Genomic DNA, 15,807 nt, shown 5'->3' on the forward strand with positions numbered 1-15,807 from the left:
TGCAGTGGGAGGAAACCTGAGGACCTGGAGAAAACCCAGGAGACCCTACTCCTTACCACATACATCTGGGGAATTGATACCATGCCAGTGGACTCGTTGACAGACCTTATGTTATGATGCGCACACGCTAACCATTCGGCTATCCACCCCCATCCATGATTATGAAAAAATATACATGTACTCTCTCTTGCATGCTAAGAGCAATGCATAGCTCCGTTCTCCTCTATTTTCAAAAACCAGTTATCATCAATGGCCTTGGTTTTGTGGCTACTAGGTGTACATGTACTTGTGTTAATCTAGTGTTGAATTACTATAATAGCTATATCATTGCTCACCAAGAGTATTCAAGACCCTAAACTTATCAGGATTTAAAAATTACATGTAGCGATAAGTAATACACATGTTGAAAAATGTTATAGACTCTCTTCACTACTGCACGAGTGCCTCAGTTATATACCATTGAATAACATCACTTCAAATTTTATACAAATTAGGAATTGGGTGACTAGATCTTAATACCTGTAGTCTATGCAAGACAGGGGTTAGAGATGCATGTACTTGGTGTGGGTTTTTTTTCGGTATAGTCTGGTATCCTCCCACTTTTAAAGACTTCTAATTCTAAACAATTATTGAAATTAAGATATACTGTTTATCCCAAAATGACCTAGTTAGTGTTGTTTCAATGTTAAACCCGCTATCTCTCTTTGTATTTTGAATAGAAATGCAATCTATTGGGAACATTCGCTGATCAAATAAGATTATACTCATATCAGGTAAAATTATTATAAGATTATTTTACATATCAGTGATGATTGCCAAAAGATTAATGCCTTTTCAAACATTTATTTTCATGTCATACTTGGCAGTATTTTTCGTTATAAATGGTTTAGATTGTACATCTGCTTCACTATGTGGTCAAGGTACAAAGGATCGAGAACAAAGAAAGACATACTAAGGTCAACGTGTGTGTCATATGAAGTAAAGGAGTGTAAGAGATACATTGTCAGAGTGTACAGGGGGGTCAGGTGCGTGTATGACAGGTGCTAGTTTAAATGTGATAATCTACCTAACAACCTGTCATATCTAACTTAACATTCCATAGCAACCTTTCCTTCATACACTTGGTACACCTCATATGATTGGTTGATAGTCTTGACACTTGATTTAATTAAAGTCGTTGATCATGGTTTGCATTCATTGGACACACTACATGTATATAATGTACTATAATTTAAAATATAATTACAGAAACAAAATATCATTGGTAATTTTGACTTGGATTCAATTGGATTAAAAAAAGGTCCATCAAAAGATGTTAGCAAATTTTCAAATCATCATACATGTATCTTTGTAAATACTGATGATAATTGCTTTTAGAGATTCGATGTTCACAATATTGTAGTTTGCAAGGGATTCAGAATACCTCAGTTGGTGACCAGAAACACATTTTGTGTGAAAAAATTTTTTTAATAAGTTAATAAGAAGTTATTCTGGGGGCTGGGTCAACCATATGAAAAACAAGTTGAATTTAATCTTTTCTTTTAGACTTGTTAATAATCATTTCAAGTGTTTGCAGATCAAAAGGATGTCCACAATTGGGAATCAAGCTTTTCCACAATTTTTCATATGTTTTGAAAATGTTAAGTGAGATTTAAAATCGATGAATTGGGGTATTAAGATTATGAAGATGTTCAAGTGTTTAGTTAAATGTGTTGACCTTTTTGTACAGATCAAATTTCCGTTATTGAAAATTACCTCATCAAAGTTTAAATACATTTGTGGAAGTTGGACGGGAGGGAGTCTTGCATCCATAGTTAAAATTTTCTTTAAGATGTAATTGTTTGTTACTTTAGTCTTGAGGCACATTGGATAAAACAATTTTCTTGGTGGGGAAGAGTGTTTTATTAAACCAAGGCCCCAGGCTGCTCATGAAAGATTACCAGCTTGACTTGCTCTAAACCTTTCATTAACAGACACACTATTTATAATTGCTTAACTTGGTACATGTATCTGGTATTTTGGGAGAAAAACAATTGATTTGTGGTATAGGTACATTGAGATTTTTGGCACAATTGGGTAAAAAAAACCACAATGAAATATGGGTGTATTTCAGATTAAGGTGTCATGTTTGACATCCTTTCATTAAAACCTGCTTGTAATTTTATACTCTTGTTAAAATAATTACAAATTTAACCACTTCTGAAAGAATTCATTATTTAATTTACCATGATATAAACTGATGCAACTGATGATGTTTTACGTTTTGAAGTTTGATTAATGTAGAATTTTAGGTTTCTGGAAATTTAAAGTAAAATTATTTGTTAATTTGGGACTAATCTAGACTGATGTAACTCTTGATATTTGATTGGTGTTTGGTTTTGATTGGTTTTAGAATAGAATATTTCTTAGTTAAAGATACATTAAGCATGAGCTAAATCTGTCTATTGCAGGTCTTTCGTTTCGCTTCAAATGTTATTTAAATTATTAATTAGATATTTATTTACACGACAAGCCCATTATCATGATATCGTTAAGCGTAATTTAAATGGGATTAAAACATAATCTGCATTTAAAAATTTGATTGAACAATGGATAATTGAAACTTTGTTAATTATAATTATCGTAGCAATGGTACTTGACAATCGAGACTACATGTACATACATGTACAGTAGTTAAATCTTCAAACATCGATTACTTTGCTCAAAATAAAGTAGTATGACTAAAATTTCAATATATTCATTTTTCATTATCTATTTTTGAAACTATTATAGCAAGAATGACCAACTCTTTATCTACATATCTTAGATATTTGATTTATATAAAATAAAGGCCAAGGGCCATTGTTCGACTTAGATTTTAGTAGAAAATAAAATTTGTACAATATTAGTCCTTGGTGCTTTCAAGAGGGGTTTCTTTGTGCATCATTTTAACAGCATCGGGGAAACAGAGTTGAATCCAAACACTTAAAAAATTGTGCAATTAGGTAGAATAAACAGAGCTTTGTAATTTTGATATTGTAAAGTATTTTGGAAATTAAACGTATAGACAAAAAATAATAGGTGTTTGAAGTTATTATCTGTGAGCTCACATCTTTGTTGGAGTTACGTATGTTTATCTGCTGAACATTGTTTCCATGTAAGAGACAGTGAAAATCATTAAAAAACATCCTGCAAGGTAAACAATGGTTGTACTAACAAAATACGGCAAGTCCTTGTGTTCGGGGGTCTACAATTTGTCTTAAACACAGAACAGCTTAAACAATGTTTTCAATATGATTGCATTAAGAACAGCATCCGCTTTAACCATGGATTTTTGTCGGACTTGCACGTGTTGCATTCGAGCTAAGTTTTGATACGGAAGAGAGAAAATGGGAGGTATTGATTTTGGATGGTTTATATTGATAGTAATGTAGCTCTTCATGATCTGATGTCGATAAATAACCACCTTTTATGGAGTTATCTCAAGGAGATGGCTTCATTATTGAACCATATAGTGGTATAATAAGATTTATCGATGGTGCAACATTAACAAATGAATGCATGCTATCTTTAACGATTTTACGAGTCACAGATGTAAAAAAAGATGTAAAAAAGCTCCCTCGATAATAACAAATAACAGATCTTTTTTTTTACAATAATATTAACCTTTGCTTACCATCACACAAATGTATTGTTTTCGTTTGATTTTATTCATTTCATGAGATAAATGGTGATGGTTTTATAGAAGTATAAGTTCTTATACCACTAATAGTAAGGGCAGGAAGACCACACTTCACACACAAACAAAACCCACAAGACAACTGTGAAAAAAACACACAATTCGATTACCCATGCTTTTATAAGTTGCGGAATTTGGGGACTCCCTGTCAACTTCACATGGAAACCAATAGTTTGCATTTCTTCGAACAAGTTATCGCACAGCTACAGATAGTTGCACCAGACTACAATAAAGATCACCAAGTCTTCCTTGCAGAATTACTGAATTTTGTTCATTTAATTTTATATTTGACACAATTTCTTTTATGAATTAAAATTTGTAAAAAAAAGTGCATAAAATAATGCATACATGTACATGTATATTTGAAATAACCCAAAACAGCAAAGTTCATTGAACCAGCTTGTCTTATATTCCTGTTATATTACTGTTAATTGGAGACAGTTTATTATAATGATTATGACAGTAATTACTTGTTATAATTTGTAAGGTTACACCTGATAGGTTGTTTGTCTAGTCTTATCTCTCTTATCAGTGATCTAAACAGTCCTGATACACAATCACCATACAGCAGGCAAGCTACATGTATGTAGTATGTGCAGAAAAAACACACAATATACACAAAACCAAGCACAGAACCAATGAATAGGACACAAACACAGTTTACCTTTTGCTGTAGGCTATGCAAAGTATTATGTTTTGCTGTAGGCTATGCAAAGTATTATGTTTTGCTGTAGGCTAGAAAAGTATTAGGATTTATATCATATGCAAAACGTTACACCCCAAACAGGCGCCACTGTTGGCCTCACTCAGTATACATGTATGCACCTATATGGTCAGAAATATTGTCTCATAGCTTCTGATTTTATGAAATACATGGGTAATCCCCAAGACCTCATGCCAAACTTGACATTGTTTCCATAAATTGTTCCATCACGAGAAATGACATATAAAAGTACTGGTATGATCCTTTCCCCTTTCCCCAAACAAATTTTCTGCCCCTTCTTAAATCACATAATTGCTTGAAACTCCCTTCTATGACTTTTCTAAAGATGATGACTGTATAAATATTTACAAAGAATGATAATCTGTCAAGCATGATGATGTAGTTCATATGAAAGGGTTCTACATATATTAGATGTAATGGTGGGAACAGTGTTAGTTACTAATAGTTAATACATAGAGTTTCTTCAATTGCTTACCTCTTTGTTAACTCTTTCCCACTTCCATTCATTAATGATGTCAGACTATTTTTTTTGCTTGATAATGAAATAGATTCAATAATGAATCATCTCCTGATGACAAGGTTTAATTGGTTTATAAATAACTGAAATCATAAAGCTAGCTGAACTGTGTGGGTTGTTTATCCGTGAGAAAAGTTTGAGCTGCACTTAAAATCGTTAGGAAAGTCTACCTACGGTCCAGCAATATCATTACATCATAGTAATTTGTTCCTAAAATCCACCCAGAAACAAATCTGCTTAGTTGCGCTGATACAATATGTATTATGTACATTGAAACATATCAAGTTACATGTAATAAAGAGTAAAAACAAATGTTAGTGTTAAGAATTAAAAAGGTTTTTTAAAATGAAATGAGTGAAAATTAAGCTTTATGTACCGGTACATGTACAATGTATCAAGTATATGACAAATAAAGGGGACCGACTCATCTGAGATATATGTAAAAACAGATGGGTAATGTAAGTAAGGGATTGAAAATATGAATAGTAGACACCAGACTAAGAAGACAAAAATTCATTTATATGAGTAGGTGGTCTGTTCCAAGTATCAACCCACAAAGACATACAATAACAATTCCGTTCTAAAAGACATTGTCATGACCCTACAACCCACTAAATTTTCTTTTTATTAAAAGATCACAGTTTAGGTTTAGAATAAGACATGAAATGGTTTAAAATTAACATCTGTTTTCTATTCATTGATCCTACTACGTACAGTTTCAGTACAATGTTCAGATTGTATTTTTTTTTTATAAGACTTCCATGAAATGTATTCATAGAAATAAAACAATCTTGAATCTATACATGTATGTATTGTTTTTTATTTGTTAAGTAATTCAATTTTAGATTTGATCACTTGGAAAGTCTGAAATGTCTTAGAGCCAATGAATTGTGAAAAAATAGATACAGAAACTTGTACATAAAAATACTGGTTGGACAAGATACATTTTGAATATTTTGAGTGTTTGATCGGTATGCAAGTATCACATTAATAACATGTTGATACACAAAGATGCATAAATGACTTGAATTACCAAACGCCCCCTTATAATGTTGACTTAGTCATTCAAATTATCTTGAAAATAAACATAAGTAAGCTGTCTAATTCTATTCAAATCATTGCTAAATCTCTCATCCTATTCTATGGTATACAAAAAGACTTAGCATTAATATGTGAAAAATACACTAAAATAGATTCGATATTACTTATTATGTTTGATCTCGATGTATTCCCATACACTTATACTCACAGTAATCTTGCTTGACCATTAAATTGTCATGTATCTATTTGAAGAAATTAAATATGAGGCTTACATTGCGATGAGTCTATGATTATTAAGCCGAATGTCCTCAGTATAAGAGCTGGCTAGATTAGATATTGGGACAACATAGATATGCTAGAGTTTATGTTAGATTTTCAAAGAAAATAACAAAAGAATTTATTAATTTTTGAGATGAAAAGTTGAAATAAGAATTAATGTGTGAGGCACAGGATTGATGTGAAAAATATATATATCTTTAAGGGACAATATTCCAGCCTAACTGGAAAATATAGATTTCCAAGTCATACACAATAAAATGTAGTGTAAAATTGTTAAAATCAGTTAGTCTTGGGGCATTGAGTCTTTAATGATTTCTATAAGACTTCATTCATCTCAACCAAACTTGAGATCTGTCACAAACGAAACTATGTTATTTGTTCTGTGCTGTCATGGTTATGCAGGTGAATTCTCATTTTTTGTTACAGCCAGACTCTGGCATCAACTAACACAAAGGTTCATAGACACTAAAATTTCTAAAAAACTAAAAATGTCCCTGTTCAATAAAAATTATATTGTGACCCATTAAAAGTACATGTACATGTATCTTTAAATTAAACTAGTGCATACTTTTGAAATATTATGTGAACGATGTGGATTGTTGTGCTTTGTATAAGGAGCTTTTGATGACAGACAATAATAATGCACTTGTATTTTGATAAAAAGACAAAGGGGTTGAGACTCATGGACTTCCAGCGTTTGACTAGCTATGCTGCTAAAAAAAAAAAAAAATTTGCACCAAAGTTTAGGGTGCTGATTGATAATGAAGTAGTCTACAGGTTCACACAACCGTGCTTCAGGTATATCCCTACACCTGCAGCAGATGATAGGTTGATGGTTTGCAACACTGTAATCAAGTTGGACTAGATTCTAAATATATCATGTAAGTTGTAAGGTAATAGGGGTATGACTCACCCCTCTCATAAGAATGTTAGTATGTAATGACATGCAACATGACCGCAAGGAAAAGTTCTCAAGTAAATGTAACTAAACTGTAAATAATTAGAATGTGAACCATTCATGAATAGTGTACTAAACCTACTATAGTGTTATTAAGGTACATGTATTTTAACAATAGAATCTAGTATGATGGTATTAATGATGCAAAGGCTTTGATTATGTTGATATTTTATTGGTTCCATGACTTTTGGGTGATCTTTGATGATGATTGGGGAAGGACTAATTACCGGGGTACCAAATATTTCAATTTAATGTTACCTCTTTGAGGTCTTAATAAATAAATACATATAGATACATGTATGTGTGTCTTGTGAATAATATTTTGTTTAAAAGCGTTGGAGAAAAGCAAGAAAGTACTTTTTGTTTTTCTTAATTTTTTGTCTCCCCAAAATACAAAAGTAGGAAGCAAAATTTTTAATAGAACAAAAATTATATTGGTGTGGGCCAAATATATATGTATCCTGTGTTAGTTTGGTGTTATCTAGTTGTTTTGGGGGTGGGGGGGTGGAGGTTCGACATTTAATGATCTATTTAAGCCCAGGTTTGTTATTGACATAATTGATTTAACAGCTAATACATAATGTTTGATTGGATCAGAGCGGAAAACTGTAGGAATTGATGTAGCATCAGATTGTATAGTATTCCCATCATTAGTAAATATATTGTTTGACATTGTTTATGGTATATCCGTTTGTATATATTATTCATATATGTTACTTACCGCTTTCAACACCTTAATCTAGATTAGCATCTCTCTCCATACAGATACCATCTACCTTCATGGGAAACAAACACATATCTCTATTTACTTATAGTATGAGCTGTAGCATAATGAGAAAACAGTTTAAGATAATTGTCTCGTAGAAAACAACGCAACAGTTCTGATTGATTTTACAGTTCTGTGGCAATAAATATCAGTGACTTACGGATGTGTTATTTCAATTTTCTTTGTTGCTCTTTTGGTCCAGATTGTTAACTAACCATAATGTCACTCTATGCAATGAAAGGATCAAGTTTAGATCATCAGGGCACATCTAATTTTTTATAACAAAAACCCTTCCTGATTTTAGTTTCAAAATGATTAGTGTTGACCAGATGTCAGAAATATTAATTAGTAATATTAATTTGATAAAATCAACTAATATAGATTATGGATTTATGAATTAATGTTTTTTCATTGTTGTAATTTTTATTCGTCCACATGGAAATGTGGTCATATATTGCCATCACCCCTGTCCGTCCGTCGTCCACAATTTCTTGTGAACACTTTACTTACAGACTACATTTATCATCTGATTGTTTTGAAATTCAGTGAGATGAAGAATCCTATTTAATCTCAAAAATTTCTTCTGGAGTTATTGACATTGTTTCACTCTGTTTATCATTGTGAATGCTCAAACAACAAAAGTTATCATCCGATATGCATGAAATTTATATGCATCATTTAAATTAATGAAACGAAGATCCCTATTGAATTACAGCAATTTCAGTTAATATCGTCTAGAGTTATCACCCTTGTTTCACTCTTTTGAACCTTGTGAACGATCTACATGTAACTACAAAAGTATGAAATTTATATGCATCAATTAGATTAGTGAAACGAAGAAGCCTCTTGAATTTTAGCAATTTCTATCAATTCTAAATATATGGCCCTTGTTTTGCTTTGTTGAACGTGTGAATGTTCGAATGACAAAAGTTATCATCCGATCTGTATGAAATTTATATGCATTATTTGAATTAGTAGAATGAAAAAGCCTGTTGAATTTCAGCAATTTCTGTAAATTACTTCTGGAGTAACTTTCCTTGTTTCAGTTTGTAGGACCTAGTGAACCCTCTAACGACGAAAATTATAATCTGATTTGTATGAAATGTTTTGTAAATGCCCCCAATTTTCTACAAAAGAATAAATATACGAAAACCCTTGTGGGCGTATATTTCATTGCGTGGCAACCTATCTTATTTTTTTAAGTTATACTATATGTAGTAATGGGTCCGAGACCAGCTCGCAGAGTTGAATTGTCAGCACTGTAAATTAAGTATTGTTTAATGGTCGAGAGCGAGACATTAAGTAATATATTGTAACAACATGAGGGCCGTGAGGCCCGAATGTTTTTACAATATATTACGCAATGTCTTAAGCTGGAGACCATTAAACAACTTAAAATACAGACACTTGCACGTGCTTTGCAATGAAATACGTCACTCGAGTTCAATATTTTACGAAGTTACGCTTGGCACATTGCCTGTACGATTATTTGAAATAATGGTACTCCAACATCTTTATTTTAATTATTATTATTATTATTCAGAAATAAACTGACGGATAAAGGCAAATATTTTGATTTGTAAGATTAACAGTTTCTAGAAATCTGAAAATGTCCACAAATTTGAAAAGTAGAATAGCGTTTGTTTAATATTTGAATAACGGTAGTAAAATTGGTGTTTTATATGACTACTAGCCACGTTAAACATGTAAATGTTCCATTAACTGAAATAAACTTAATCATTTATTATTGGTTTTCCTATGGAAGGTTTGTGTGTTGTACATGTAGTTTTCTAACATTTGTCTCTGATCATATCAGCACTTGACTTATAATAGCAAGTACCTGTAGTCACCATCTTCAAATACTACAACTAAAATATATAACTTTGATCTACACTCAAAGAATATCTTTTAACATGATCTACACTCTAAGAATATCTTTAAACATGATAAACACTATCTCGGCAGCTGTAGCTGGTGTTGTGCATGAGACATTGTATGCTTATATGTCTTGGCACACAGCGTACCACTTTCGTTTGGGAATTTTTCTATGTGGCAACTAAGTCCAGTAGTTAGTTGTTGTTTGATTTTGATGATTTAGTAGCATATCTGACCCATACACTACACATGTTATTATCATGAGAAAATATTTGTAATCCAAATTATTTTTATCGACATACACCAATTAAGAAACCAATATGGCCAACATACTTGTATCTGGAGTATAATGTACCGAAGGACTTCATAACATCTTAATTTTTTTGAAGTCGGTTTAAAGTTTTGCCAAGTGATATTATCTGTTATAAGGCCACACTTACACAAAATATTTAATAGGGTATGTAATGTATGCCAAATATTATCTATGCATGTGGGTATGTGTTTGATATCATATTCTATACACCACTTTGTCTAAATGGTTGCTTTTTTTTTTAACTATCAACTGCATTAAAAATAAATTAGATTGACCCAAGGGGAAACATGCCAAAAAGACACTCAAATAAAAGTTTTACTCCATCACAGGCATTATTCAAATTGATCAATTCCAACTTAGACCAATTTGTAGTTCACATTGGGTTCTGGTGGTTTTCTTGTACCATAGTTATTTGTTGAAGTTAATAAAATTAAATTATTATTCTATTAATTAAATTATTATTCTATTCTAAGTTAGAAAACATTATATATTAGTCCAAAAATTATACAAATTGATCAGTTCTATTTGAAGTTTACATTAGAATCTAGTGATTTCCATCCACCATATTTATGCATGTCTTCAGTACACTGTTAGGTGCAGAAAAGTAGGAGGTTATTTTGTGTTTTAAAATATGTATGGACCATTTCGTGTAATTAAAAAAAAAAGTACATATCAATCATGTGCAGTTTTAACTCCTAGCTGGATCAGACACTTAATTTCTTTTTTTTTTTATGAGCAGGTAAAATCGTTTAATATTTAAAGACAAGGTGTCATGTCTTGAAGCTTGACCTGTTATAGTGCTTCAAGCACATACACCTTAACACCTGCCTCTCAATATCCCAATCCTGTCATTTCATTGGTTGACAGGATCATATTTTAACCTCCAGGGCAGTGGTACACATTGTAAGATCTTCTAACAGCCACGAGACCAGTCTCACCAGGACACGTTTCTAAATCCATCTGATTGATATGAAGTCCCGTTGTTTACCTCAGGCTGTATTGATAAAGCTTACAATATTCAATCTTGATAGATTCAGTATATTTATCGAGACACTTGGCTACCTTCAATATCTCAAGGAGTTGCCTTGGTTGTCGTAAAATATTTCACTTTGATTTTTTTAATCACCTTGACGCAGATAACAGTTGATTGTTTGATATGACTTGATTTGAATACAGGTGGTTTTCGATGACGATATCACTGACAGTTACATGTATACAATGTACATTCAATGATAAATTTTTTTGTTTAAATACCTTCAAAGAAACCAGCTTCAGAATTTCTTTGGTAAAAGTTTTGATTTCAAAATAAGTGGATCTCATTCAAAGTTTGGTGCAAAACAGTTGTAGATCAAATGGTGTTATGAAACAAGTTCATCCAATGATATACGAAAATATATTATTTGAATATAAGCTTTACATATCTTGTCTTGTACAAAAATCAAAATTTTAAGAACCATGGAACACATGGGTTAATTTATTATACTTGGATTAATATTTTACTTGGAGAGAAATCTGTAAAATAAAAAGGTTACAAAGTTGACACAATTAGGAACATATTAAAATGATAATTGCTAAATATTGACTCAACATGTAACTTAGCTCCAGTTCTTTTTATCTGTTACAATAAAACTGATATTTAGTAGAAGATTTTGAAGGGCTATTAACAAGGAAACAGTTTAACAGTCTTGTTTAATCGCCATATTCTCTTGTAATGTGTAAACAGAACAGATGCTGATGAAAAAAGTTAGAGCATTTAATCACCATTGATTCTGTTTTGCTGTAAACACCCTTAAATCAACACTCGGTGATTTAAACATGCTAAAACAAATTCACAAAAAAATTGATCGCCGAAAAAGAATTTGACAAATTATGCAAATAGTTTTCATTATTCAGCATGACTTGAAAAAGGGATCATGTATTTAATGTACTTTTAGAAAAAGAAATTTGTCTAATCTATTTGCAATCATTCTTATCATGTACATTGTATGTAAATAAATATATGCATACATGTATAAAGTGTTGCAAATAAAACAAAAATCTTGTAGCACCAACTTTGATTGCTGTTTGCTTTTGGTTTTTTAAAGTCAATTCTGTTCTTAAAATAGTGTTCTCGTTTACCAAACATAATTTTGAAATATTTTATTATGGTACCCTAACTGTACAATGTGAATTACACTTTCATAAATGTCCAAATGTGAATTACATGTACAATTTCATAAAAGTCAAACCGCTAATCTTACAAACAAAACAAAACAAAGTTCCACTCTATTCAAAAATGAAACTTCCAAGAAAATGAATAATTAGCCTATTGAATTCATGGTGTGTGTTTGAATTTAATTTCCACAAATTAGAATTTATGCTGAATTAGTTTAAGAAAAGAATATTCTGGCATCTTAATTTGTAGTGCAACCTTGCTTGCCTTATATAAATTTTGTATCAATTAAAATTGTGCTTTATTGTATAACAATACTGTTTACTTTCGCTTTAGATGAGTAGATCTGTTTTCAAAAAATTCCAGTTCTTTTTGTTGAATTAGCAGTATAAAGCTTTCAGGGCTTAATCGTATTGCAAGCTTAACGTTGAATTCTTTTATTGAAAATAATGATATTTTACGTTAAAGTCATTCAGATGGCATCTGTGTGGGAAACTGCCTCTACTAAAATCCACAAGGGAATTTCAACAGCTGATGCATCTGTTCAATTTTTCTACCATTTTTTTGTGCGTCTGCTTTTTGGTTTCATATTAAATCATTATACTTTTTTTTGTTCGCTTAGAACCAGACATAAAGATCGCTTTCAAAATATATGAGCAATATGTTTCTAGTATGTCTGCATACATGTACTTAAAGGTAAATGAGTCTTTTCATTTTGGTACACAAATCGGCACAATGGAGGTATTGGATATCCATCGTCCATTAGGACTGACCAGAAGGATTATTATGAGATCTATTCCAGGAGTATAATAACTACATTGTTGATCAAATGGCCTTTAATTGATCTGACACTTGACAGAATAATATTTGTCTTGTTCACATGAACAGTTAATGAGTATTTGATTATTTAATGCTTTATCCTGATCAGATATTCATAATAATACATGTACTTCTGGTCAGTCAATTAATATATGCTAAAGTTTACTATTAATTTTTAATGTGTTATTCAGATTATTCTGAACAGAGGTAAACAGACTCAGACCCTTAGATAATGTCACATAACTGCACAATTAAAAACAGACTGAACAAACAATACATAAACACAGAATATACACATTACTATGATATTCTGTGATGAAATTTAACATTGGAACAGGAAAAAAGTACTGTACTGTTATACTATTGCAAGAATGTATTATACTTTTGCAAGAATGTAATATGAACCAATGTGATAGTTATAGAATAACAAAATGTCACAAACATGGTCAGATATAGGACTTGTATCATTGTTTTTGCTTTAAAATATTGTATTGATGGCACGTACACAGATTCAGACTCCAATATTGATGAACAGCATGCATCAATAAAAAAGCATTTCCAACTTCGCTTAAAGATGAAATCATGATTATTTCTAGCGATATGGATATGTCGTTTGATTCCTGGAAACAAATTGATTAAAATGTGCAGACATTAGGATCAAGACTTTCAGGTGATGTAGAAAGAACTTTTTGTCCCTCGAAAGATTTGATTTAATTAATTAACGTGACATTGTATTCGATCATTCATTAAAAATTCATGACACTAGATATTTAAGATTAGGGTCACGTTTTTCTCTGTGAGAATGATTTATTATGTAAGGATATCAGCCGTCACTTGGAATCGTAACTTGAACCATGTCTTAAAGGGCACAACACAGAATATTTAAAGTACATCTTCCTTCCTGTTGCTTGATGTGGAATTCCTGGCTCAGCATAAAAGGTATGGATGGAAATGGAAAATTCAATTTGTTGTTATTTTCTGCTGAATGCACAGTTTGTTCTTTATTGAAACAATCCCCAAGTGCAGCAATATCCCCAAAAATTCCAAATAAAATAAAGCGATAAATAGTGTTAAGAATTAGCATACCCAACTTTGAGAACCTAATAGATTTGGTTTCAAATCAGATGCTTCATTGAAAATTTATACTGCCTATTAGCATTTTTAAGACTATTTAATTTTTCATATAATACAGTATACTCGGTTATTTAACATTGAATTTAGAAAACAAAATGAAAGTATCAACAGTAGATGATAGTCCAGATTGGAATCAAAAGCGTCCCAAGTTTTTAACTAACACTTACATGTATATATATATGTATCTAGGCGTCTCACTTGTTACATGTAGATACAGAATATTGCACAATGTTCAATCCATCATATCTCTGTAAATACAAAATGGAATTGAACCGTTTTTGGACTGATATTTCTTTAACAGATTTAGTTCTCACGATATTGTAATTTGCAAGGGATTTAAAACCATTCAAATAGTGATCAGCAGCTTTACATTATTATAGGCCAATGACCGCTCTTCAACAAATAGAGAAAATGTATGTCTTGCTTTCTGCAACATGGAGGCTGATCAAATTTAAATCTGTCATAACAAATTGAAGTAAAATGACATTTACACCATTTTCCCACCTAATGTAGATTTGAGATTTTTGGTAATTGAATATATATTGTAAATGTTGATATTATGTCTGGAGACATTATCTGTATTTCAAAACAATGTCACATGGTTTCAATTGTTGTGAAATTTGGAAACTCTAAAAATGTGAAGAATGAAATTCAGTGACATTTTTTGTTTGAATTATATAATGTATTTTAGGCATGTGTAACTGTTTTATAACTCTAGTAATAGTTCATAAATGGATTCATCTCATTTCACACCAAGGACTGCATGTCATTGATGCAATCAAATATATTTTGGTGATTTGCAAACAATACACCCACTTTATAAATTTTGACAAAGTTCAAATACAAATTATGTTGCTGAAAAAGTAATTATTTTACTCTATATTCTTAATTGAATTAAGGTCCATGTATGAAAGTTGCTATTTTGTGGGGAGAGAGATGGGGCTTAATTTCAGGAGTACCATAATACATGTACATGGTACATTTAACTCAATTACAGACCTTATGATCTGAAGTGCATGTTAGACTACTTGGCTTCCATATTTCAAATTACTATATCGGCCCAATCAACACGATCGAGTCAATACACCTATGCTCTTGGGGACTTCATGTAACTAATTGGCTGTTCAGATGCTAATTTTTCAATACCAAATCAAGGTCAAACTGTCTTTTGGCAATGGATTGAGTATATTTTGATCTCGAGACATTTTGAATTGTTGAATGCATGTTAGAGATGTTGCCACCATTGTGTTACTGTCAGCATTGGTTGGCACTGCCTTAAATACAATTTGTTCAAGACATTTTGAATCTTTGAAAATGTGCAAGTGTTAGCCAATGGAAGGTTTCCATCAAAGTAAAGCTGGATGTGGTGTTTTTAGAACTTATACATTTATTATTGTAAACTTTCCAAACATTTTTTTAAGCTGAGTCTTGAACACATCACTAGATTTTGGCCGATTTAGAAGACATTCATACCATGCATTTCAAATGGAAAAAAAATGCATATGCAAACC

General features: G+C 31.5%; 2 protein-coding genes across 3 annotated transcripts in view; one reads left to right on the plus strand and one right to left on the minus strand.

The window, feature by feature from the left end:
* Positions 1-5,170, minus strand: part of LOC126826803 (U3 small nucleolar ribonucleoprotein protein IMP3) — a 68,717-nt gene extending 63,547 nt beyond the window's left edge. The window contains exon 1 of the mRNA XM_056098320.1: positions 4,918-5,170. Within this exon, the coding sequence (XP_055954295.1) occupies positions 4,918-4,949 (32 nt within the window). The 5' untranslated portion in view covers positions 4,950-5,170. The remainder of the gene's footprint in view (positions 1-4,917) is intronic.
* LOC126826681 (neurogenic locus Notch protein) overlaps positions 1-15,807 on the plus strand; it is an 83,463-nt gene that overhangs the window by 13,245 nt on the left and 54,411 nt on the right. The gene's annotated exons all lie outside the window — the stretch shown is intronic.

This window comes from Patella vulgata, chromosome 1, assembly GCF_932274485.2.
Source record: "Patella vulgata chromosome 1, xgPatVulg1.2, whole genome shotgun sequence".
NCBI lineage: Eukaryota > Metazoa > Mollusca > Gastropoda > Patellidae > Patella > Patella vulgata.